A 27,766-nucleotide genomic window follows, 5' to 3' on the forward strand; every position below is an offset into this window, starting at 1 on the left:
CCCCTACTCACCAAATTTGACACTAAAACGACATTTGTTCATAGATAAGCCGCACTGGACAATAAGTCGCAGCTTTCCTCACTGTATTATGGGATATTTACACCAAAAGATATTAACCGGTAACACTGTATTTGATAGCGGCAACATAAGACTGTCAGAAGACCAAATGAACCACCATGTAGCTTTGAACCAATTAGCTGCAAAGCTTCATGGCTTCAAGAAGCTTCATTTGGCCATCACTGTTCCCTTGTTCAACCTCTGCTGCCACCTGCTGTCAACACTTGTCGTCCAACATGCCTCATATCATGCATTGCAGTGCTACAGATGTGAATAAAAATCAAAACTTATGTTCTGTGCTAATTATTTCATCAGTTACTGTTCCAGTTTTTTCGTTAATTGCTAGTTATGGTATCTGGTAACACTTTATTTAACAGTGGTGCCATAAGACTCATAAGACAATCATAATTATGACATGACACTGTCATGAGAGTTAATTAATGCTATTTATTCTCATCCGGCAAATTATCTCTCTTTTGAATGGATGTTAAAGATCCGAGACAGTGACATAATTTGCCAGATGACACTTAATGAAATCTGTCATAAGCATTCAGTAATGACCATGATACTGTCATGTCATAATTAAAACAGTCTTATGACAGTCTTATGATGCCACTGTCAAATAGCGTGTTACAGTACCTATTAACCCAAATAAATCAACAAATAAGCCGCACTGGACAATAAACCGCAGGATTCAAAATGAGGGAAAGAAGTAGCGGCGTGTAGTACGAAAATTACGGTAAATAGGGGTATTTTTTGTGTGTGGGGGAGGCGGGGGGGCAAACACAAGTTACTCAAAAGTAATTTTCAAAATTCATGTCTTGTGTTCTCATAAATAAAAAATTACAACACTATACTATACCGGTGATTTTAAAGTGAGCAATCATTTTATATCAGGCAAATTCTTGAACACCCCAAACGAAACCGGGGTCCTTTTACAATAACATGGCTGCGCTCTACCGAAGTAGGCATCGGTGGAAACGAATCAATTGGTCCCATGTTTTGACCAGAAACTTTACAGGTAACATTTTTTCTTGTCGAAGGTAAAGGAATAAATATACAATACGTATATATGAACATGTTTATCGTCACTTCTCTACGTTCCCGCGGAGTGATACGACTCCCCGAGAGTCACTGACTTTGGAGAAAAGCCAATTTGAGTCAGGATATTCCATAACTCCGGTTTCCAATAAATTTTCGTGTAAAGAGTCGAAATAAACTTTAGGTAGGAATTTGACACTACAGGCTGTATATCAAATGGAGTATAGAAAGCATGACCTAATTCGGTATCTTTTTGTAACTCATTCGTGAAGGGAATTATGACTACGATACGGTTGTTATTGGAGGAGGGTCTGGTGGGCTCGCCTGTTCGAAGGAAGGTGAGCTTAAAAAAACATCGTCCATTTGCGTCACACGTGTCCTATCAAATATGATGTGATTCAATGTTTACTTTTCCCCCACAGCGGCACAGCTTGGACAAAAAGTTGCTGTTCTGGATCACGTGGAGCCCTCTTTGAGAGGTGAACTTACTTGGTTTACAAAAATCTTATACCTTGCACCATTATTAATATTTTCCCGATTGTAACGATTCAACGACATTAAATTAACATGTATTTTACTTCTTCCAGGCACTAAGTGGGGTTTAGGTGGTACGTGTGTTAATGTTGGCTGCATACCAAAGAAACTCATGCACCAGGCGGCTCTCCTTGGAACTGCAGTGAAAGATGCTAAAAAGTATGGATGGCAGCTGCCAGGGCCAATTTCCCATGATTGGTAAGGTCTGGATGTGTCATGATGCTTGATGAGACGTTTGTCAAATAAGCCAAGAATGACTAAACAATACCATCTAGCGACATTTCTGTAGTACTACCAAAACATTCGGTCAATACACAGCTCCTCTAAAGTGTTGAGTGCGACTTCTAGCGGGGGTTCAAGCTATTGCATGGTGGATCCGAAAAAAAAAACGGAAAAACTGCATAATTGCAATTCGAGTGAATGTGACAAAGCAATAGCATTAACATATTTAGTTGCATCTACTCTAAATATAGTTTCCAGGGACCAGTTTGTCATGAATAAATTTCTAATCCTTGATTAGCCATTTCTCAAAAAGATGTAGGCTAAACAGTACTATCAAGTGGCATTATTGCAGTGGTGCACACATTTATAGTTTAGAAAACAACAGCCATTTATTGTCATTGCACTTAATAAATGTGAAGCAACGATTTTTTTTTTCTTTAGGTATGGTAACTTTATTATTGGAAAAAGTAATGAATGATTCTTTAATTCTTCATACATAAGACATTAACAGCATGTTGTAATATAATCTCCAAACAAGTTACACAGAATAATTTTTAATCACTGCTATTTGCTTTGTGTGCTGCAGGCTCACCATGGCTGAGGCTGTTCAAAACCATGTCAGGTCTTTGAACTGGGGTCACCGGGTCCAGCTTCAGGACAAGTCAGTTGCATGACTACATTTTTATAAAACTATCGTTTGTGCTTGTGTATTCTATCACAACATGCTTTGGTCTGCAATTACTTTTACTGCTTTCACCATTACTGTTAGATGAATACATTGTATATGGCGGAAAACACAGACAAGGCTGAAAAAGCAGTTTCTGCTCTTGCACTCCTCTGAAACTGAAACTCCTGTATTTTAAGCCAAAACAACTGTTGTTTGATAGAACAGTATGTCCATATGCTGCCATAGCAGATTCATGGCGCATTAAGCCCCGAACTATTTTTAATCTTTCCGTTTTACCCTGAAAACCCCTGTTTACAGACGTCGCGCAACTGCTTTTGCTTTAACCTAGCCATAAAACTAAGGTAATTAATTATATTTATCATTCAAAATGTCATTTTTTGCTTAGATTTTTGCTTCATTAATTGATCTCTAATATTTCCTTTAGAAAAAAAAAACGATTTAAAAAAAAAAATTTCACTGCATATTTTAAACTTTTAAACAAATGACGTCACAACGAAAAAAAATGGTGTCTGTAAAAAAGTCACGGATATCTACCTCATAACTATCGCTTAATTGTATTTTTTTTGTTACTGTCGCATTTTCTCCAATGTGTTAGATGAAAAATTGAAGAAAAAAAAAAACGTTTAAAGCGGTAAATATATGAAAAAGAAAATCTCGACCACTCCTTGATGTCTGCGATTCCTGCATCGCGACCCTATTATATTGCCATGTTTCATCCTTAAAATCCCCAAATAATCCAGCTGTGGGCATTCACAACTGTGTCTTGACACTCAGTGATACATGCGAAATGGAGTTTTTGGATCGAAACAAGGTAAGTACGCGTTAATATCTCGTTAAAGTCATGGCGTCTGTAATTCTGCTCTCGCGTGCTCTCACCTCCAGATAGGGTTTTGCTGTTAAAAATTTTTTTTTTTTTTAAATGCCCTCCTGTTCAAATTTTTTCTTCCCCCAGAAAATAGAGATTTTAAGCTTTCCATTGATGTATCACGCATGCATATCGGACAATTTTGAAATTTTGCCAAATTGGGGGTCTCAGAGCGGAACTTCAAGTCACCTGAGTGTTTTCCGCCATATATATGTATATATGTACCTACAGTATCTAATACAGTCACTTGTTTTTTATTTTGTTTGTTTTTTTTTTTCCATGGCTGAACAATATTCGGAAAAAAACGACACTGACGTGTTGGGCGTTTGCAATATGTATTGCGATATTACAACTAGTAGAATTTTCACCATGACTTGAATAGCTCTGTTTGGGAAGGCTTTGGTATTGTATTGCATTCATGTAGTACAATTTCATCCATACTAAGGGGGTTCGTCTGTGAATGACTGCTGCATACAGTGGATCCAAGAGGACATGTCTCTGCACACTTGCGTCTTTTATGAAGCAAAACAAAAGTTAAATGTTAAAAAAAAATTAAGAAAAACAAAAAAACACAATTGTACACCCTCCAATGGAACTGTTGCGCATGCGCACATCGTGATGGCAATCTTCTAACGATACATGCCTTTTTTCTTTTTTTTTTTTTCCAGGAAGGTGAAATATCTTAACATGAGAGGAAGCGTTGCAGATGAACACACAGTCAAAGCACTATCAAAAACAGGGAAAACAGTAGGTTTTTGGCTATAGGTCAGATTGACTCCTACTGGGAGCGATGAAGTTAACACTTTTCTGTAATGGTTTTAGTAGAAGATGCTTTTGAGACCACTTGCCTTCATTTGACATTTCCTTGTTTTTCGAAGGATATGAACAATGACGTTTTCCCCTCTCATGCAGATGACACTGACTGCCAAGAACATTGTGATTGCTACAGGTGGCCGACCCAAAATCCCCACAGATGTTAGTAGTTGGCATTCGTTACTAAACAAAAACAACAACAAAAAAGGCATTTTATTTTCTTTGTTCATGAGCTTCACTGCAACTGTAACAGTCAACAAACATGTATACCCCAGAGTGCCTGCCCTTCCCTGCCTTTAAGTAAAAAAAAAAAAAAAAAGTGTTTTGAAATTTGAACTGCAGTTTTAGACAGATTTATATTTGCTAACAGCATTATTAGCGTTGCCCTCTGATAGCTGGCACATAGTTGAATATTCAGAACGCTTGTTGACATGGGGTCAAGATATTAGTTTTGACTATGTGCACACTAAATGTACAGTCCTGGTGTCAAAAAACAAATGATGCTTTTATTTTGTGTTCATGGTTGATTGAGAAAAAGTAGGGACTCATTAAATTGCGAGGCCCTTATTTCGATCCCAGTGAAATATTCCGTTTCACTTTCAGATTCCAGGTGCGATGGAACATGGTATCACCAGTGATGACATTTTCTGGCTGAAAGAATCGCCTGGAAAAACGTGAGCCTCTTCTCTGTTCAACTCAAATGCAGCCAACAGTTACGTAATTCCATGAATGACAACACATACAGTGGCTTGCAAAAGTATTCGGCCCCCTTGAATCTTGCAACCTTTCGCCACATTTCAGGCTTCAAACATAAAGATAGGAAATTTAATTTTTTTGTCAAGAATCAACAACAAGTGGGACACAATCGTGAAGTGGAACAACATTTATTGGATAATGTAAACTTTTTTAACAAATAAAAAACTGAAAAGTGGGGCGTGCAATATTATTCGGCCCCTTTACTTTCAGTGCAGCAAACTCACTCCAGAAGTTCAGTGAGGATCTCTGAATGATCCAATGTTGTCCTAAATGACCGGTGATGATAAATAGAATCCACCTGTGTGTAATCAAGTCTCCGTATAAATGCACCTGCTCTGTGATAGTCTCAGGGTTCTGTTTAAAGTGCAGAGAGCATTATGAAAACCAAGGAACACACCAGGCAGGTCCGAGATACTGTTGTGGAGAAGTTTAAAGCCGGATTTGGATACAAAAAGATTTCCCAAGCTTTAAACATCTCAAGGAGCACTGTGCAAGCCATCATATTGAAATGGAAGGAGCATCAGACCACTGCAAATCTACCAAGACCCGGCCGTCCTTCCAAACTTTCTTCTCAAACAAGGAGAAAACTGATCAGAGATGCAGCCAAGAGGCCCATGATCACTCTGGATGAACTGCAGAGATCTACAGCTGAGGTGGGAGAGTCTGTCCATAGGACAACAATCAGTCGTACACTGCACAAATCTGGCCTTTATGGAAGAGTGGCAAGAAGAAAGCCATTTCTCAAAGATATCCATAAAAAGTCTCGTTTAAAGTTTGCCACAAGCCACCTGGGAGACACACCAAACATGTGGAAGAAGGTGCTCTGGTCAGATGAAACCAAAATTGAACTTTTTGGCCACAATGCAAAACGATATGTTTGGCGTAAAAGCAACACAGCTCATCACCCTGAACACACCATCCCCACTGTCAAACATGGTGGTGGCAGCATCATGGTTTGGGCCTGCTTTTCTTCAGCAGGGACAGGGAAGATGGTTAAAATTGACGGGAAGATGGATGCAGCCAAATACCGGAACATTCTGGAAGAAAACCTATTGGTATCTGCACAAGACCTGAGACTGGGACGGAGATTTATCTTCCAACAGGACAATGATCCAAAACATAAAGCCAAATCTACAATGGAATGGTTCAAAGATAAACGTGTCCAGGTGTTAGAATGGCCAAGTCAAAGTCCAGACCTGAATCCAATCGAGAATCTGTGGAAAGAGCTGAAGACCGCTGTTCACAAACACTCTCCATCCAACCTCACTGAGCTCAAGCTGTTTTGCAAGGAAGAATGGGCAAGAATGTCAGTCTCTCGATGTGCAAAACTGATAGAAACATACCCCAAGCGACTTGCAGCTGTAATTGGAGCAAAAGGTGGCGCTACAAAGTATTAACGCAAGGGGGCCGAATAATATTGCACGCCCCACTTTTCAGTTTTTTATTTGTTAAAAAAGTTTAAATTATCCAATAAATTTTGTTCCACTTCACGATTGTGTCCCACTTGTTGTTGATTCTTGACAAAAAATTAGAATCTTATATCTTTATGTTTGAAGCCTGAAATGTGGCGAAAGGTTCAAGGGGGCCGAATACTTTTGCAAGGCATTGTACATATATTTTTACTAATGTAAATAATTTGCATTTTGTTTATAAATAATGCAAATGGTGTGTGTATACAACACATAGCAATATAGCAGTGTTTCACAACCATAATCAGAATCAAAATGCTTTTCTTTTGTTATTGAGTGCAATGAAATTAGTACACCAGCTAAAGTTAAATTAATAACAAGTTTTTTGTGTGTGTGTATTTCGGAGGCGCACGGTACACTTAAAAACAAAAACATCCGTTTTCGGGATGGCTACTGCACCTCATTTGTTGATACATCAGCTCTCGCTGTCACGCACTGTTATCATTTATCAGTGACAAAGATTTTCGGATCTTTTTTCTCTCTTCCTGTAAACCTGTCTTCACTTTCGTAATTCAGATTAGTGGCAAGTATCATGGTTTATACCGAGCAAGCCCTTTAATCCAACCATTTAGCTCCTGTCATCGCCTGGTTAATTGATCTATCTCATATGTTTCCTCTTGGCAAAGTGTGCAGACAGTGACTAGTGGTTGCGGTGTACCTAGGTTGTGCTGATTGCTTGCGTCATGGTGATAGAACATCAATTACTTTAGGTATAGACATATTTGGACGATGACTTTATCCATTATTTAGCCTTCATGCAACAACGCAGTGTGAAAAAAAAGCCAAACATTTTGATTGAAGTATAGCTTATAGTGTGCAGTTTACCAAAAAAAATAGGCTTTTATTGTTATATTTACAGGGAGAAAAGCTATTGTACACATACATAAAATATACAGTATAAGTACTATAATGCAGTGATTCTAAAAAGGTGGAGAGACCATCATAGAAAAAATCTACAAAGTGTTCCTGATGGTGCCAACATACTGTATGTTATGATTCACAGATAGAAATGTTGCAGAAAAAAATTAACCCAGTTGTGTCGTACTGACTGTTTTCATTGGATTATTTTATATTTATCAAGTGTTTTTCATATGACTATCTCATGTGAATGTTACTACTGTGTTAGTGATTTAGCGTTGTTGTCAGTGGTGAACTACAAAACATGACCCTTTACAGATTAGGGGTGTGCCATTTGAGGCACCCCACGATTCGATTACGATTCAGTGTGCTACGATTCGATTATTGAACGATGATCACGGTATTGATGATGATCATGGTTATCAAGATTATCAATGCATCGTACTTTACTAATTAATGAAGTAGCCAAACAAATTTATGCCCATTATTTATTTAACCCTTTAACACCTAAGCCTATTTTGGCCGAATTTGCATGCCTTTGATGTTGCCTTTATATTTCAAAGAAAAAACTGTTCACAATGGCCAAGTTGGGTCCCTTTTTTCAGGATACCTTGAACTTCATGTCCAAACTGTTGTTTTCTTCACTGACCAACTTTAATCCACATTTTGGACCCAAAAAGACACAAAAATCCCAAAATCTTTTTTCAAAATTTGTAATGTTGAAGTCCCACTGACAACCAAACATGCTCGACCAACCGTTTTGAAGCTTGATAATATTTATTTAACTTGCTAGGATAAACATTCAATAGAAAAAAATAAGACCGAATAGTTTTGTTTGACAATTCAAGACAAACAGCAGCTATGGTCATAGGCGTTTTTGGCCTTCACACATACTATGGTCAAAACATGTTATATACAGTGCAAAATAGTGAGAATTTTTTAAATATATATTATCCAACACAAAAAGGCTTTGGAGGATATCTCTTTGTGAAGTTAGGTATTGTACCCATCACCTTATCAAAGGTATATATGTACATGCAATCAAGCTTCTCGAACACACATCTATATAAAAATTGAAAAGATTCATAGTGAAGAAAAAATAACAAACATTGAAAAAAAAGTATTTTCAAAAATATTGACAAGTAGTTCAGTTCAATTCAAATTTTTTTAGGCATGACAACGTCACACAGCCTACTCATCCGCCGTTTGCGCGCTGCTGTCACTACTACTCGCCGAGACGCCGACTGATCCGAGGAAAACAATGACAAATAGAGCTCATCCTATTCCTTGAGTTGATGAAATAATGCATTAGCTTGCGCTAAATTTAGTTTTCGATTCATTCTGCACGTTTCAAAGTCGCTAGCTCAATTCAACCGGCCGTTGCTTGCTACGCGTGTCTCCTTTTCCTTAGTTGGCGCCTTGCTCGTCAATTTATTAAAAATGTTCACATTAGGTTCGTCCTTCTTGACATCACAATGGCCCTTGGGATATGTAGTCTTTTGGGCTGCTTTCGGTTTTGAAAAAAGGACAAGAAATGATGGAAATATGGAGATAGACACATGGTCCATGCAGCGTGTCAATGCATATTTATGAGTGCAATAAAACTATAAAACTCAAATGACATTATCTCCTGTTTTACTTGGTCGATTGACTTCAAATAAAAACTGGTGTGGACATCAACTTCCGTACTTTCAAACGAGAGCAACCAGGGGCACGCGGGTGATGTAATTACAGCGTTACGCGGCTTCAAAGATGATATGCGTAAACGTGTCGCATCCGACATGTTAGGTGTTAAAGGGTTAAAATATCCTAATGATTCAACAGGAACAATGGTAACATGCCCATACAACAAGAAAGTGCAAAAACATTAACCATTTTAAAGGGAGTACTTATTTCTCTCAACAATACAATAAAATTTACATAGGTGGAATGAATTCCCCTTTTTTTGGAAACAAAGTGTCTTTAGAAATAAGACTTCTTTTAACCAATATATTTTGTTTTCACATATTTTTGTACTATTTCACATGTTTGTAGTGTTACCGCTGTATTTATTCATGGTTTTACACGTTCTGCATATACAAATGCACGTTAGCGAATTAGCTAATTAGCTTAGCGGCGCTAACTGTTAACACCTCAAAAACGACAATAATTAAGGCTAAACAGTACAAGAGGGTTCGTGTACTCACCTGTTATAGACACACACGGGTCTTAGCAACACACTCAGGACATTTTTCAATTGACATGACTTGAAACTACAGCTGGACATCTGAAAGACAAGGAGCAATGAACTCTCTCTCTTCCCCTCTCGCTCTAAAAAATAACATGCACACGTGCCTGCCTGTCTCATACAAAAAAATTATTTTCCAGTCTTTTGAAAAGGAGTAAATCTCGCGCTCAGTTAACAGGAGCATCCGTCATAACGTTGTGCGTGCGTCCGATAAAGGTGTCCGGGCTGCAGACGTGTCTTGAATTACGTTCCGCTACGAGTGGCTGTCAAGGTATGAGGGAAAATCATTTGAACCTTTATGAATCGTAATCGAATCGTCACGTGTCAAATCGCGATGCATGTAATAATCTATTTTTTTGGAACTGCCTTATTAAAGAGACAGGATATGTGAATATACAGGCGTTGAAGTTTTATAAAACTGTATGAACGGAAATTAACCGCTATTGGGTAAGGCAGTCCTTTGATAGCATAATGGATACTTTCCACCCTCAGGGCAGAAAGGGGAACCAATAGTTTTATTTTCTTCCTGAAGATTACAGCACCACACAGGGTATCAAGAGGATGTTGTTTTTCTGCAGAGCTGACAAGTGAGCAGGTGAGGTCAGACAGACGCTTTCTGAAGGCAGAGATGGTGTGTGTGTGGGTAAGGATCTAGGTTGAGTGATCTGAGTCTAATGGGCCTTGGAGCACATTACACTCCTGAGTGACAGATCTATCCATGCCCTGAAGCCAGGAAGGGGGAAAAACAAAGTACGTGGCAGTAATACTATTTATATGCTATTTGGAATTTGCCTGAGCTCGAGAGGAGTACGTTCAGTTATACATGCCTTGCTTTCATCAATTAAGTGTAGGTCTACACCCTGAAAACAATCAACATAACTGGAAAATCTTTGGTTTCTTTAGGAAATGTTAAACTATTTGACGATATGCACAATGGAACACATCAGTGTTCATGCTATTGTTTGTGTTACCTTTGAAACACACACATAAAAAAGGATGTTTTGAAAGGCTCAAACTCAGCCAGTATATCAAGAACATTGATGAAGCTGGTGTGAGGAAAACAGAACCAGTGAAAGGGTTTGCAGTCAAATCTATGGTTAGCGTGATTTCTTGGCACTCTGTGCAACAGCCTATAAATTCGACTCCGTAAGTGTGTCAACATGCTTCTTCTAAAGATGCCAGTGGAGTTAGCTAGCTCATAGTTAGTTACCCACCAACTCTCATCCAGAGTCATATAGAATAAAACACAATGAGAACAATAACAAAAACAAAGGGAAATGAGAAATGACGGGTGTTCACTTAAGAAAATGTAGAAATAAGAGAAAGCTCTTTTGCTGATCGTCTTTAAGCCTCTTATAATACGTGATAAGTGCACCTGTGCATTACACAGTTATGGAGACAAGGAGCAATGAGGCTTTTAGAGTTCAGTCTTAGCATGGACAAGGACAGGATTTGCTGGAGGCACTCTGAACTGTCAAGTGCATGCAGTCCTGAGGAAGGAGATCTGGTATAAACAAGTGAGAGATGGGCCTCCTGTATGCAGTTGATGGGCTTCACTCAGCAGACTCGTATCTGGACTTGAGCTCTGAACATGGCACTCCCAATTCAGGGGATTACTTTAAATGGTAGCAATTAGCTCTGCTCACTGCTATGGATCTTCGGGTTGGATCAAATATGTTATTTACCAGGACCACACAGTTACTGAGAGTATTAGACAGCAGGTACAACAGCAGAATCCAATACAAGACCAATGGGGAGGGGGCATAGACTTCATAAAAATATGACCTGACACGGGGTGCAGGGTCGATCCGCAGGAGGCCTATTTTCAAAAACTTCAAATTCAAATATTTTCAAAACCAAAGCTGCTACCGACCTAAAACCAAAACAGGCACCTACCCAAGCTATATATGTCTCCGTGAGCAGCGGCATCAAAAAATTCAAATCGTTCCCTTATAAAATCCCGATTAATTATTTTTATATAAGTTTAACAAAACTTAAAATGGCTATAAAATTCTCAGATTTTACACTAGATACACAAATATCACCAAATGCAGAGAAAATCACCTACATTTTCAGGATCAATAGCAATATTTAACATATCATATAGGTTTTTGCCCATAATAGCAACTTAATTTTCTTTCAACAGCTAATAAATCACTCAATTTTCACATCAGAACCTTAAGACTTGAGGAAAATATGCATAATTAATTATCAACCCTGGTGAAAATTCTTGTGAATGAATGCTTAAATACCCGAATTCTTCATAGATATGGAAGTAAAACAGTTTTGATTCTTGGTTAAAAGCAAAGAAACCGTGCAGTTAGCGTTTATTTTAACATAAATATGTCGAAGTACAATGCTACTCTGTTGGCAAATGAGACTAGCGGCCGCCTGACGTAAACAGAGCTTTTCTTGTGAGAATTCTTGTGAATAAATGTTTAAATCTCCGAATTCTTCATAGATATGGACGTAAAACAGTCTTGATTCTTGGTTAAAACCAAAAAGACCGTGCAGTTAGCGTTTTGTACGTAATTATGGCGAACTATGATGCCAATGCAGTAGCGGCTGATTCCTCCCACTGATTTTTGTCATGTTTAAAAATGCATGCATGGTATGAAAAATATGATAATTACCTTGAATCCTTGAACAAATCGCTCCTGAGACAATCCTTCCTGTGTGTATGCAGTACAGCTTTCGTACTTCTTCAAAAATTCAAGCTTAAATCCGGCTTGGACATGAGCGTGTGCTATCTTCGAATGACTATTACTAAATGAAGCTCAGCCCCCTATGGCAAGGCATGACGCAAAGAATGACGAAGTGTCAGGTCAATAGAGTTTTGAAGTCTATGGAGGGAGGTACCTGCCTATAGCCTTTGATTAAGAAATCCAAGTGTCAGTCTCGCCATCCATAAGTGCTTGCCTTGGCTCAGTAGAATCTTCATATCCTTCAACAGAACATGCACCACCACTCCCATAGTGGTGTTCAGGCACCTGTTCTTTTTACAAGGTGAAAATACACATAAACATATATATTTTTTCATCCTCTTGCAAAATAAAAAAAACACTCTTGGTCTGGTGTGATCTGGCAGTATTTTGACCTTTGTTAAAAATGTATGTTGTTTCATTTGGACATAGAGTAGGTACTGTAAATTCCACACTACTAGAGTGCACCTTACTATAAGCCGCACCACCGACAAGAAAACCTACACATTGATGGTCCTTAACTATAAGCTGTAGGAGTCCATGTTTTGATATAGGATTTTTACATAAAAATATATTTTCCTGTGTATGACAGCATGAATGTCATATTTAGATTCTGAAACCAGAGTGTCATTATAACTATGCTAAATAGTCCCTTTTATTTGTGTTTTACAGACTCGTGGTTGGAGCGAGCTGTATCCTTCCCTGATAACTAATGTTGCATGTAAATAAGCACTGCTAGTCTGTTCATAAAAAATACATTTACCACTTAAGGTCAAGCCAGTGTTGCATTAACATATAGTGTTTGTTTTGAGGTCAGTATGCCACATGGGAGAGCCTTTTATTATTATTATTATTTTACAATGTAAAACACATGCTTCCCATATGTGGAACTACTGCAAAATAAACAAAATGACTTTCTTCCCAAATACAGGGCACCACTGTGTGCTATGTATGTAGTTTGCTACTGTTTATGTGAGTGTTTTTAGACTGCATAAATACAGTACTCCCCTGGAGATTCAGCAAATGTTAAACATAACATGCATATTTACACAACAATTCCCTAACTTATTGCATAGATGTAGCGCTTGAGTGTGCAGGTTTCCTTACAGGCATCGGTTTGGACACAACCGTGATGGTTCGCAGCATTGCACTCCGGGGATTTGATCAGGTATTACTCCCTTTGCATTGGACTACATTCATGATGGAACTTTTTGAGTTTTCATAATTTGATCTCTTTGGTTTAAACAGCAAATAGCAGGATTGGTGACTGACTACATGGAGTCTTATGGAACCAAGTTTGCATTTAGGTGTGTCCCCAAGAGAGTAGACAAACTTCCATCAGGGGCCCTGAAAGTGACCTGGAGTGATGCTCTGACTGGCCAGGAACACAATGACACCTACGACACTATGTTATGGGCGGTTGGTGAGTATTTTCTTGAATGTGAATATGTGGAACAACTCTTTAATTGCAAATTGGCATTAAATTGTGTTGATCTGTATTACTCAGGGCCTTAACAGAAGTACACCAGTTTGGAAAGACATTACAATTTTCAAATCTAAAAACTGTATCATACATTCAGTCTTAGCGAGGATAGTTATGTATGCTCAGTTTTGTTTAACGCTGTCAGTTTTATTTTTTTCCTCCAACTTGCTGCATTTTAAGAAAATGATGATTATAGTTGATAGTGGTGATCTATGAGTGAAACCCATCATACTGAAGGATTCGAACTAATACTTATCTAATTAAAGCATTCATCTTCTGAGCCACTTACACTCACGAGGGTTGCGGGGGTGCTGGATCTATCCCAGCTAACAATGGTCAGGAAGCAAGGTACACCCTGAACTGGTTTCCAGCCAGTCGCAGGACACATGGAGACGGGCAACCATTCACGTACACACTCACACCTAGGGATAATTAGTAGTTTTCAATCAGCCTGCATGTTTTTGGGATGTGGGAGGAAGTCGGAGTACCCGGAGAGAACCCATGCATGCATGAGGAAAACATTCAAACTCCACGCAGGGAAGCCGAAGCCGAAATTGAACCATCAATCCCAGAACTGTGAGGTGGACGTTCTAACCACAGTGCCGCCCACTTATCTATTTTACTTCCATAAAATTATGATACAGCTTACCATGGCAATCTAAGCCCACTATAATGATAATACCTGAATATATTAAGAAACCGAAAAGGAGAATTAACATAATTTTCACACTATAAGGCGCACCTTACTATAAGCCGCCACCTACCCAATTTGTAGAGGTGTGCGAAATTTCCGATTCTTAGATTATTCGCGATTCGGCCGTGGAAGATTCGAGAACAATTCACAAACATCCAAATTCCGATTATTGAAATATATCAAGTAAAGCGGAAGTAAAACACACTCAGCGTGCAGCGCGGTCTTCGGGACGCAATGAGGAATGGAGCGAGAGTAGCTAAACATAATGCTTGTCATTACCCGGCCTCTCGGGTAATGCCAGTGCTCAACTCACGGCTCGAGCTCAACTCATGCCGCAAGATAAAAAAACAACAACATACCTGACTGCTGCCGACAGCTGCTAGAAAGTACGTCCACGTACTGGCACGGTAGATATCATATTTATATATCACTAGATGCAATGTACAGAAAGCTAGATGCGGGCGTGAGTAAACAGCCGCCATCTTTAAGCAGTAGACTTTACTGCAAGGGTGTTGTAGCGAACCTTCCAAGCGAACCTAATTAACTTTTTATCTAAAATACTCCTAAATCGGTAAAATATTGACTTGAATCTATCTTTAAAATAGTTTTAAAACTTTCACATGTCAAAAGTAGACTAAAGGGAAATTATAGAATAACGGGAGCAATTTTAACAACTTTAACGGTTGATTCACAACATTAAATTAATTGAATGTAGTTTAAAGCTGCTGATACAGCATGGGGGTTTGAGTATATTATTCATTGTTTTTAACTGTAAACTTGATACTGAAATAGTCGTTTACTTAAGCCTGCGAGGCTATTCTTTTTTTTTTTTTTTTTTTTTTTTTTTTTTTTTTTTTTTTTTTTTTTTTTACAGTTTTTGTAACAAATGTACAAAACATTAAAAGCAGCTAAAAGCGGGGGGGAGGGGGCTGTCATTAATAATCGATTTATAATCGAATCGTAGCCTCTGAATCGTAATCGCAATCAAATCGTTAGCTGCCCAAAGATTCCCACCCCTACAAATTTGACACGAAAACAGCATTTGTTCATAGATAAGCCGCAATAGACTATAACCTGCAGCTGTCCTCACTGTATTATGGGATATTTAAATCAAAAGATCATCTTACATCAACCGGTAACACTTTGACAGTGGCATCACAAGACTATCATAAGAACAAATGAACCACCACGAAGCTTTGAACCAGTTGGCTGCAAAGCTTCATTGCTTTGAGAAGCTTCATGTGGCCATCACCTTTCTCTTGGGGGAGACAGTAAAGGTCTGCTGCTACCTGCTGTCTACACTGCTGTCCAACATGCCTCCTAGCATGCATTGCAGCGGTACAGGTGTAAATAACAATCTAAATTCATGTTCTGCGCTAATAATGTCTTCAGTTACTGGTCCAGTTGTTTCGCTAGTAGCTAGTTAAGGTATTTGGTAACACTTAATTTGACAGTTTTGCCATAATACTGTCGTAAGACCATTATAATTATGACATGACACTGCCATGAGCATTAATGAATGTTTATGACTGATGTCATTTTGTGTAATCCGGCAAATTATCTCCATTTTGAATGGATTTGCTGGATGACAGTTAATGATATCTGTCATAAGCATTAATTAATGCCCATGATAATGTCATGTCATAATGATGACTGTCTTATGGCAGTCTTATGATGCCACTGTCGAATAAAGTGTTACCTATTAACCCAAATAAATCAACAAATAAGCCACGCTGGACTAGGCATGTGCCGGTTACCGGTTTCACGGTTTACCGTGGTGTGAAAACGTCGCGGTTTCAAAACCACTACAATTTTCCGTCAGACCGTAGTACGGTATTCGCTGTTTTTCTTGTGTCAAAAATGCATCCAGAAGCGGCTTGGCGCAGCAGCCAAAACAAAAACAAAACACACCTTTTCCTTTCAAATTCAATATACAAACTAACTAAAAGCTTACAAGGATGAATCTTAGCCTAGGCTTAGCTGGGAGAGCAACTTCGTTGAGTGTTACAGCCGCAGAGTGAGAAAACAAGCTTGATTCGCTTGACTGAAGGGGAAAAAGTGATAGCAACAAAGATCGCTAATTGCGAACGATGATCTTGCCCTAAGCACAAATCCACGTTCGCTGGATCAAGGTGAGGTCTCACTCCCAATGTGCTTTTTTTTGTTTTGTTTTGTTTTTTTGATGAAAGCTTTCCACAACAATATTGACATTTTAACTAACTTATACATTTTAACTAACTTATGAATTCTTTGTTCTTTTTAACACAAAGGCATGACATCGTGTAGACTAGAATTGACACAGTGGCTGAAAATGGCGAAACTTAAGCTTTTCCACCCTCAAAAAAAAAAAGTCATGCAGTATAATTTTTTATACAATTTTATTCAGAAGTGTTTTTACTTTTTTATAGAAATTATTTTGTTCTTGCTCTAATCTTGAGCAACTTGAGCTGTGGCTGTGAGTATAGTCTATAAGTTATATTTATTTTAATTTTATTTAAAAAAAAAAATTTATTGATAATTTATTTATTTTAACAATATATTCATGTTCCAATTTGCAACTCAGGTCTGAAAAAAAATCATGTTCAATGGAAAAAAGTTTTTTTTTTTTAACCCATACATCTTAAAATTTTTTGGCGCTATAATTGCAATTCCGTGAAACCACGGTATTTTTGCTCACGGTTATCGTACCGTCAAAATCTCATGCCGGCACATGCCTACGCTGGACTATAAGCCGCAGGATTCGAAAATGAGGGGGGAAAAGTAGCGGCTTATAGTCCGAAAATTACAGTACATTTTTAAGCAGTAATTTGACCTCATTCTGTATGTGGCTTGCTTTAGGACAAAACAACCAGCAGACGCTATTGTTTTCCTGGAATATCCCAGAGAATCCGTCAAAAACAGTCAACTGGTTTGTCTGCTATCATCCGAGGTCATTGTCATCCTCAGTAGATTGCAGTGTCAGCAAGTAACTGTGGAATCAAAGCTGAAAACAAAGTAATAAAGGCTGAGTGATGGGGATGGGCAGGGGAAGCGTTAATCACCCAGCAATGGCTCACTGGCTGTCTGGGTGGAGAAGGGACAGTACTGGGCAGGATGCACCAAGGCACAGGGTCACTGTATTCCCCGCTTTGTTCTCCCTCTCCTCTTCCTGTCTGTGCCAACCCAGCGGAAACCAACCCGCATCTGTCTCTGCCATTCTTACCTATGGACTTGATCCATTTTATAATCTTCCACTTTGCATATACCACCCAGCCAGTTTAAAGACTAACAACATGATATCAGAGCCATTTTCACAACTTTATCAATGTCCTTTAAAGCTCACAAATATCTCATGGCAAGACCTTTCTACTTTCTAGTTCTCTTTATTATGTCATTAGTATGATTTTATGTCCGTGGTGAGTGGTTTGGGCATATGCGTGCTACAGTAAAAAGGATGTGCGTGACCCCACAGCCGCAATGACGTTTGCCATTTCCTCCTGTGACCGAATTCCCTCATCATGTCAGCGTGAGAGTATTGGTGTTTGCGATATTTGGGAAATGGCGTGTATTGTCAGATGCGTGAGGTGCTCTGACCTATATATTTCCTTTCAGCTTTTGACTTGTTCAAAAGCAGCAAATTACTAGACCGCTTATGGCCCAATAAAATCGTCAGGCAGGCAACTCAAGTGTACCAATATGCACAACACTTCTATATATAATGTAATAATATATCCCACCTGGGGCGCTGCTTGAATTATCTTTACTTGCATTTGTTAAAATTACGATTCAGTGATAAAACAGCATGGCTTTGTCTCTTTGATCCTTGCATGCAGGGATTATGAGTCTGAGGCCACTTCCGTTTACTGAGACCTTACACTATAGAGGCCAGGAAGGGTCTGGGCCTCTGTGGGGTTATTAAAGGCCTGAAGGGTCTGAGGGACTATATCACCACTGTCTAACATCCTTCTCCCGACCATGCATCCCTCCACCTTTCCCCTGTTCCTTCCTGCAGACATGGGCACGCCCCTGTCCAGGTGCAATACACCAGGAAACAGAACATTTCCACTTCCTGTGGACATCACTTTTCCGTGTCTGTGCACACCACAGTTTTCCGGAATATTACTCAATGTAGAAGCCCATGTTGTGCAGAACATAAGTTTCATCACTGTTATTTTCACCAAAATAAAAATGAAAAAATCATGCATCATGAATCAACATTTTTCACATATTGGCTGGTACAATTCAATGCTTATTTTCCTTAATATACACAATCCATTTTTAGAAATTGTACTCTTAAGTTTAATTATCTTTGTTTCATGATTTTTAAAGTGGGAAACATATTTAAATGAATTTGTGAGGGGGCAACTACTTTTTAACGGCATCCTGTGCATTTTCTCACCCAGGAAAAACAATGCCATAATTCCTATTTGTCTTAACATTTAATTGATCAGATAAGTGTTTTTTCATTATTATTATGAGAGCTAATTAGCCTATCCATCTGGAAGCTTCCTCAGAATGTTACAACAGGCATTGTTTAGCGGAGTGTGTTGCTGTGATTATGTCTGCATGTGCCTGTACTTTAACCAAGTCTCTTATCAATGTTGTGTCGTGGGTATACAATGTGGCCACTCTTAACTGGGGGTACAGACAGGAAGGCCCACAATGTAACGGGAAAGTCTTTACTTAGCAATTCTGAAATATTTTTAGGGTTTGCCCTACTGAATACAAAAGAAGTGTGTCAACGTGTCAATATTTGAACTGTTTAAATCAGAACATTATACTCTATTCGTAGAATCTGGTTAAAATATTCCTTGAGGGTTCAAACAAACAAGCTACTTGAAATACACCAGGACATTGAAATTCAACATACAGAACATTTCCATTACTGTGCATCTGCAGGAGTCCACAAAATTGTGAGTTACATATTTAGGGAAAATGTCTTTATGCCTTCATACTCCCCCCCTCTCAACCACCCATGTTGTGGAGTAGACAGGTCCCTGTTGTCTCCCAGTCTGGGGGAAAAAGCTGTTCTTTGGCTCCGGCCAGGAAAAGGGTCTCAGGGGTTTGTTATTTTTGCTTTCCGATAGCATCTACATGTGTACCTCGGGCTTGGATGTTTATTATGCTGCCTAGACTAGTTTTGAGGAGCTGCGCTGAGGATGGGGGTTATGTGGTCAGTTCTCCATCACCATGGAGATTTATTGTTGACAACATCTGTTGACTGTCCCACAGGAATTGTCACATCTATTTGAGGATCGCACTCTTTATTAGTTCCTTCATTTAGTCAGTTCATTTCAAGTATACGTTTTTCAAGACAATTTATTTTAAGAGCAAGAAGGGGAAAATCGGGTACACATCCTCTTGAATATTTTAATTAGTTTATCCACTTTAAAAAACAACAACAATATATTGATTTGATCAATTTCAATACATTTAAAGGGAGTAGGTAAGGTGTTAGTGGGTTTTGCAACAGTGTTAGTGTTGTCGGTGTTGTTTAAACACTATGCACAAATTGTAATTACAATGTCTTCATGTTAACTACAGGTAGAGCTCCAGAAACCAAAGCTTTGGGTCTTGACAATCTTGGCGTACAACTCAACAAGGAGACAGGGAAAATAATTGTGGGGGTGGATGAATCTACTTCTGTGCCAAACATCTATGCTTTGGGGGACATAAGCCAGGTATACATCACCACCAAGTCCTAACCAACAAACTTGCAAGACATATTCTGTATATATATATATATATTTAAACTGACAATCCTAATGTTATTTGGTGTTTGGAAGTTAAGGATCATTTTCTATACATCACTTTTGTTTATCCTGTTAAGACTGACAGACCAGCTGAAGGCTATCCCAGACAACTGGTCACAACAAGATAGACAACTGTTCACACTGACATTTACAGTACTGTGATATAAAAAAGTTTGAGCACCCATGACTCTCCATATTTTTATTTATAAATGTGTGGTGTTTGGCTCTGCTACTTCTAATATATTTAAAAAAACGGATGGACGTACTAATATTTCGGAAGTGAAACTAGCCCTTAAATACCTGCAACATGAAGCAATTATCAGAGAATCCCAATATTTGAAAAATAAGGTCCTAATGAAACCTTGTTTTCCAATTTGTAAAAAGAAAAGTCAAAATGAATATGTGTAATAATCGCTCTAATATCTATAACCCTTACTAAATCCTGTTTTTTTTTTTCTTATGGAACCTGCAGATGCATGTGTTGGCTTGCATCCATCATTTTTTTTTTTTTTTCAAAAAGAAATGTCAAAATTCTGAATTAGTCTCAAAATCATGAAATTTTAGGTGTATCAAATGTGATACATTTGGCAATAAAGGGCTAGGTTTATTGGACTAACAGAAGATGTGCAATTAATTGGAACATCTGAGCAGTTAATTGGAAACCAAAATTGGCATGTGAGGTAATCAAGCCTTGAACCTAATGGAAAGATGCATGATTAGAAATAGTATTTAAGCTGTGAAAGCTATGAATTTCTAGCAAAGAGTGGAATTATAGGGGCCAAAAAACAGCTCTCAAAATGACCTAGAGGAGAGAGAAAAATATTTCAGATGTCGGTTTCCACTGACGAATATAATGAGGAAATGGAAAATTGAAAGAAAGGGAAATGGTTGCTGATCCAAACACCCAATGATTTATAAATGAAAATAATTGAAATTGTCAGTGGTGCTCAATCTTTTCCATACCACTGTACTTCCAAAGGCAATGAAGGGTCTTTAGTTAACTAGCATTTTCTGGAGACTATTTTGAGAAATTTGGATGACTTGTGGACGATTCATGATTTTTACAAATAAGTTATTGCTATAACACTGAAACTGTATCCGTTCATATTGTGAACTTCACAATGTTGAACTGTCTTTTAAAGTTGAGTTTTTTCATAATTTCAAAAGATCAGATGTAACTAGGCAGTTTACATTATTTTATGATTATATAAACTTCCTACTTACAAAAATATTCAAAGAATCACATAGAAAGTGAAGCAGCCAAGTTAGTGAAATAGGTAAATTGACTTTTTCATTAAGATTATAATCATAATTTATTTTTGTTTTCCAAAATTAGCCAGCATTATCAAATTGGCTCAATTATTATAATTTTTTTTACTCGTTACAGTGCTATTATCAGAGAATAGGAGAAAACCGATAATATTCATGTCCACTGATTTAAATTACAAGATAAATGTGACTGACTGAGACATTGGCCCCTTTACTGTAAGTGTGTATTCTATTGAGCCTATAATTTCTCAGCGCAGGCCTAATGGTGCTGCACTGTATTCAAGTCAGACCATGTAAATACCAGTTAGTTGTAGCTGCTGTAAAGTCGGTATGGCCTTTTTTTCCTTCAACACAAACAGCTGTGCGCTTCCTTCCTGTCTCCCTGGAATGATGGCACGCATACACACACCATAGCCTCCTTTGAATGTCAGCTTGCTTTGATATGTGCTTCACGCCAATCTGTCTGTCATCTTGTCAGTGCTAAAGGAGGCTTGTTTTTTCTTTTTTCCCTTAAAGCAGAGGGTTTGATATCTTGCTCAGGTTATCCACCACGCTTCTTGTTTTTGTTTCTTCTCGTGGCCAGATGAAGTGCCAAGAAATGCATTATAATGACGAAAGCTATCTGGCATGTAAAAAGTTGTACATCATGGAGTACACCACATCCAGCTTTGCAAAGGTGCAGATGTTTATGACAACAGGATGTGTAGTGGAAATTTAACGGGTTTAAGTCATGCCTTTAAAATTGCCCCCGCAGCCCCACTATTTCCTGCTCTATTTAGATGTGTGTCTGTATGTCTATCCATGTCTGTAATTTTATTTGCTTTGGCTCACATTCACAACAATACCCCATTAACCTTGGAGAAGACAAATTTGTAGATCTGTCAGACAATTTACAATGGGAAGTTCACAGGTACATGGAAATAAGTTAGGGTGTCTTCTGTTTCAGGGCCGGCCTGAATTGACGCCTACAGCTGTTAAATCGGGAAAACTCCTTGCCCGCAGACTTGCTGGACACAGCAAAGAGCTCATGAACTATGACAACGTGAGACAAAAACATTGCGCTTTTAAATTTTACACGGTACTATGTAATGATAACCAGCACAGTTATTGTTAATGAAAAGTCTGCCTTTTTTGAATAACTATTTTTAAGAGGTTGCGAAACTTATATTTTCCTGTCAGTCAGACTGCTTCACACTGCAAGGTCTAGATAATAATAGTTAATATAATTAATATGTGTGCTTGTAGAAAGGACTAGTCACTAGTGAATAAAATTCCCCAAAATAAATTTTGTGTGTGTTTGCGCATACTTTACAGGTGCCAACCACTGTGTTCACCCCACTTGAATATGGTTGTGTGGGCCTATCAGAGGAGGAAGCTGAAGTCAGGCATGGCAGAGACAACATAGAGGTAATAATGGAATGGCATACTACCTGTATAAAGATAAATAAATGGTGGACTCTTAACGGGAAAAAAATGAACAGGCAAGGTTGTCATAAATAATTATTAAAAAAAAAAAAAAAAACAAGACTGACTTCCTAATGATAAAGAAATAAAAAAATCCCTTTTTCCTAAATTAAACCCCTTCAAACTGAATTATGAGGAACAAATGTGAAAATAGCAAACTGAAAGTTCAGTGATCAATGTGTGTCATTATACACACAGTCGAGTACATGCTAAATGTTGTTAAAGTTAATTACTACCTCAAAACACATTTTTACATTGCTTAAAAGCTGCGTGAACATATGCATGCTTGAGCATTTATTGTAGTGTTGTGCTTATTTCAATACATGTACAGTGAAATCACAATTCAACAGACTACCATATGGACCCGAATATAAGACGGCCCTGATTATAAGACGACCCCCTTTTTCGAGAAGTTTGAAAAAAAGACTTTTTGAACACCAAATTAATTTTATACAGAAAATAATTGCAGTAGATCCGAAACAAATTATTATAACAATATATTTGAGAGAAAAAGCATGTTATCTTGCCTATCACATTCGTAAATGAATGGCTTCTGGTTTTTGAAATGTAAATAAACCAATCTATTGTGATAAAACAACAAAATTGCAATGACTGCATTAACCATCAAAGTAAAGTCTAACTGTAACTGTAGTCTTGAAACAAATCTGAATAAGGAAAAACATTGCAATAAAATAATGCAAACTGGTCAAACTTGAGAGTAGCTGAGATCTGTCATGACACAACATCGCTTCAGTGATATCTGGCGCAATCTAGCGTCGCGAATGGGTATAACGTCTAGACCGTGAATATAAGACGACCCCTTTTTTTTCTGGACTATAAGGCGCACCTGACTATAAGCCGCCACCCACCAAATTTGACATGAAAAAGGCATTTGTTCATAGATAAGCCGCACTGGACTATAAGTCACAGCTGTGCTCAATGTAGAATGGGATCTTTACACCAAATGCAAAAAGCACAATCTTATATTCGGGCCACTACGGTATTAGGGGCAGCAGCCATCCATTGTTGCCAATTTTCGTTTTTTTTTTCACGGCCAAAACACACTAAAAGGTAGAAATGATTGTAATATATTAAAGTTTAAAGTTTATACTTTACTCACAAACATTGTATTGTTGTTCGTGTTGTTTTTAATAACATTTTTGCATGTCATCAGGATAAAGATATCGAAGCCTGCATTTTCTTCCTAACTTACAAATCCTGTTGTACTCTCATTTATACTGTAAATTTGATCAGGGCTAGGATTGATCATAAAAACATGTCATGCGTGCAAAACACTTGCCAGAATTGTCAGTTGCTGCGCCAAGACTGAATTTTAAAAAATGTCCTCAGACCTCTAAGAACAATTACAGTACAAAAACAAACAAAACTGTTTTCTGTGCTCATGTTCAGGAGCAGGTTGTCAAATGCTAGCCAACACCTGCACAACAGCATGGATAAATGGTTTAGCCGGTGAGGTGGGGCTGTTGGCAATGAGTGACAGGCCAGCGCGAAGCCTGATTGAGGTGTGTGTGAGGTGATGACAGGCATGCTTAGATCTAGGAGGAGCTGCCGCATTAGCCCCTTCTACAGCTGCATGCTCCTTGAAACTTGTGTTGGCACGCTTGCCCATTGAATTAAATGCATTAAGATCACATTGTCAGTCCTGAGTTTAACATGCTTCAACATAACTGGGACATATTACATATGTAAGTGGGATTTTCTTAATTTTCAGTGAGCTAAAATGTTAACATCCTGTTGTTAAGATTCACTTGACTTTTAATAAATAATACTTTTTCTGTTTAGTCACAATAAATATCATTTTATTGTAATACTGTTTTCTTACACAGTAGACATTATTTTCTCAAGCCAAGATAAGGGTGTGCAAATGGACTGCAAAACGTAATGTGTAATGTATTCATCTTATGGGATGTTGAGTAAGGGTTGATTTACAAGACAAAGGTGGTAATTTGCTTTTACGTGCCCTGTTAAAATTTACCTTACTGTGATGTCGTAATGATCAGCAAACAGCATTTTAAAATGAGTCAGTCGATTATTCATATTGTCTTTGTTTCTATGTTTCTGCAGGTTTACCATGCCTTTTACAAGCCTCTGGAATTCACTGTGGCAGAGCGTGATGCTAGTCAGTGTTACATAAAGGTAGTTTTAAACTGCTCAAACAGCTTTGGAAAGGGGAATCACAGCTTTACGATAGCTTCAATAATTCTCAGCCACATCATAATGACTTGTTGGCAAAGCAAACCACAACGTTTATACTTCAGAAGCTAATTCTCTGCCATTTCAGGTGATATGCCAGCGGGATGGAGATCAGAAAATATTGGGTCTGCATTTCACTGGTCCAAATGCAGGCGAAGTCACGCAGGGTTTTTCTATGGGCCTCCAGTGAGTTCAAAACTATTTGTATTTATTGTGATCCGAGGTAAATTAATACCTGTATAACTCTGTGTGTTATAGGTGTGGGGCAACATATTCACACCTTTTGGGAACAGTAGGAATCCATCCAACCTGTGCGGAGGAGATAACCAAGATTAACATCACGAAACGTTCAGGATTGGATGCCACTGTCACCGGATGCTGAGGTTAAATCACCGGTCTCTGAATACTGAGCACACAGGTTGGAAAAGGGTTAGCTGGGTCTGAAATTGCAATAACAATCCTGGTTTAGCCTGCTCTTTCTTTTTAGTCCACTTCCTCTCAACATAAATTATTTAAACATAGTCCTAAAAACAAGTTAATGAAATCCTTGGTTGCAGGGAGTTTTGAAGGTAGGGTCTCATAAATCAGGATTAGACTCTTGTTCTCAGGTTGTCTTTGATATTATTCAAGAAAGAGCCCTGTTGTATCATTTCTCTGAAATTATATTTGCCAAATATTGTTGTTTCTCAGGCTGTACTTCCTGTCCATTAGTCTTTAAGGTGACACATACCATAACCCCCCTACGGTCCACCCTCCACGACACTGATTGATAGCCCCTGGGCTGTTGCTGCGGCGACACCGCCCCATTTCCCATGGAAGGACACAGTCTTTGAGCAGTTGGTCCGTCTTCCTGTGAAATCTAGACCAGAGAAGCGTGCCTTTCAGGTGGTGTAGATATACCTCTCCTCATACAAATTCTCTGGCACAACATAAAACAATACAGCAGGATGATAAACATCTCCAGTATAAGCATCCAGTCACTCTGCAAGAGATGTATTACTCAGTGTTACCCAAAGGTGGCACTATTGCTTGTTAATTTACATCTTGGGTTCAAAAGAAGGCTTAAGTTGTCATTAGATAAGGCTCACCTCTAACACATTTAAACCCCAAAAGTGATTTGCTATCTGTTGAATTTGGAGAGTAAAATTGATTTATTGGTGCCAAAACTGCTAAATCATTTTATCTCTTGTGTATTTACATGGATGGAAGGTTAACGCTCAATAGTCATCACCCTTCTAAAATAAGCTAAATTATTTACTGTATATCAATAACCATAATAGTGGATAAAAACATGTCCAAATGTTTCACCTGCTGACTCAACTGTAAATCCTCAAACAATCTTATTTGACAAGAGACTGGACTGAGTTGCTACAAATATTTGAGAACCAAGATGGTCGGTGTGGTTTATTTTCAATCCACCTGGTCTGATTAATGATTCCGATGAGGGAAGTGACAGCGTGCCTGGCGAGGGAGAGTAGAAAAAAAAAAAGGGAGAGAGAGAGCAGGCTACCAGGTTTATTTGGACCTGGTTCGGGAGAGTATGAGCTGAGTTTTAGCTGAATTGGGGTAGGTTCGGGGGCTGGTGGGGGGTTCCCTGTGTGCTCTGTTCAGGGCCGAAGTGCTGACTGAAGCATCCTGACCTCCGCTCAGCAGGAACAGCTTGACTCTATCACTCTGAGGACAGAGGAATCCCATGCTCCGATGCTGCACGGCATGAGCCGTGTGGGTTCTGGGCCAAGGGGGTAACGATGACCGCAGGACCAAGCAAAGCAACAAGACACTGTGCACGTTATTGAGTAGCTATATTCCTTTGCTTAACAAGGCACTTGAGAGAGACCCCAGGTTAGGACGAAGAGAACAGAAGGGAAGTCATTCAGTCCATCAATGTAACTGTTTGTTTGCTTTTCACTGTCCACTTCCCTTTGGCTGTCAATGCACTATGTCAATTTTCTGACATGCACATTATGAAACGTACTTACCTGTAACTTATAGGTAATATGCTTTGCAATTTTAAATTGGATGAGTAGTGAATGATGTTTATTTGTTTCTCTCATCCTAAAATATGAGTAGCGAGCAGCCTTCTGAGCAGTGCGGGGATCAGGATTCACCTTTCAGGTGGCCAGCTAATGATGACTGGTACTAAAACCCAAAAGTGGGGAGTGCTAGGCTGATGTCTACTGACTACCAACTTAAGTTTGAAAAGTTGTAAAATGAGAAGTCTCATTTTAAATGATTGCTTTGTAATACATAATTTATATGGAAAGTAATAACACTGGATTGTGTAGTCTCCATATTAAAGTTGTGATGTCACGCACATATTCAGTATACATTTCTTATAATTCATTAAAGAATTATTATATTCCATGAATAAATAAAAATGGATTTCAGCACCTCCTTGATGAATGTAAAGCACGTAGAAGGTATTTTCTTTGTATACTATAACTTATGTCTCAGATGCAAAGGCGTAGGTTTGGGCTCTTCATTGGTAGTGACGACATAACAGCGTAACCTGCATGTACACTTTTTGCTGGGGACGGGACATTAATAAGACCAAACAGATCGGGTGAACCGGGGTCAGAGCTACATTTCTCACGAATATGAACCTAATTAATTGAGAGGCTAAATGATCAATACAAAATAATTCTGTATGGACTTACTGTATACTAACGTTTATGTGT

At 38.4% G+C, this 27,766-nt stretch overlaps 1 protein-coding gene across 2 annotated transcripts; it reads left to right on the forward strand.

Annotated features, from left to right (window-relative positions):
* The first annotated feature begins 952 nt into the window (after positions 1-952).
* txnrd2.2 (thioredoxin reductase 2, tandem duplicate 2) lies at positions 953-27,717 on the forward strand. Of its 2 annotated transcripts, none has more exons than XM_057831632.1 (17): positions 953-1,078; positions 1,371-1,436; positions 1,521-1,577; positions 1,686-1,830; positions 2,441-2,515; positions 4,076-4,154; positions 4,320-4,382; positions 4,824-4,894; positions 12,905-12,924; positions 13,309-13,400; positions 13,481-13,655; positions 19,933-20,069; positions 22,357-22,452; positions 22,725-22,817; positions 24,960-25,031; positions 25,177-25,274; positions 25,347-27,717. In XM_057831632.1, the coding sequence occupies exons 1-17, from the start codon at positions 1,003-1,005 to the stop codon at positions 25,468-25,470; spliced, it is 1,539 nt and encodes a 512-aa protein (XP_057687615.1). In that variant the 5' UTR covers positions 953-1,002; the 3' UTR covers positions 25,471-27,717. The 2 variants fall into 2 exon arrangements, with proteins under 2 accessions (XP_057687615.1, XP_057687616.1); XM_057831633.1 differs by lacking the exon at positions 953-1,078 and adding an exon at positions 1,123-1,282.
* Positions 27,718-27,766: the final 49 nt, after the last annotated feature.

This window comes from Corythoichthys intestinalis, chromosome 3, assembly GCF_030265065.1.
Source record: "Corythoichthys intestinalis isolate RoL2023-P3 chromosome 3, ASM3026506v1, whole genome shotgun sequence".
In the NCBI taxonomy this organism is placed as follows: domain Eukaryota; kingdom Metazoa; phylum Chordata; class Actinopteri; order Syngnathiformes; family Syngnathidae; genus Corythoichthys; species Corythoichthys intestinalis.

Coding starts and splice junctions, on each gene's coding strand:
- txnrd2.2 (XM_057831632.1), top strand. CDS start 1,003: ATGGCTGCGCTCTACCGAAGTAGGCATCGGTGGAAACGAATCAATTGG. Junction 13,401..13,480: donor CACTCCGGGGATTTGATCAG/GTATTACTCCCT, acceptor TGGTTTAAACAG/CAAATAGCAGGATTGGTGAC. Junction 22,818..24,959: donor ATGGCAGAGACAACATAGAG/GTAATAATGGAA, acceptor ATGTTTCTGCAG/GTTTACCATGCCTTTTACAA.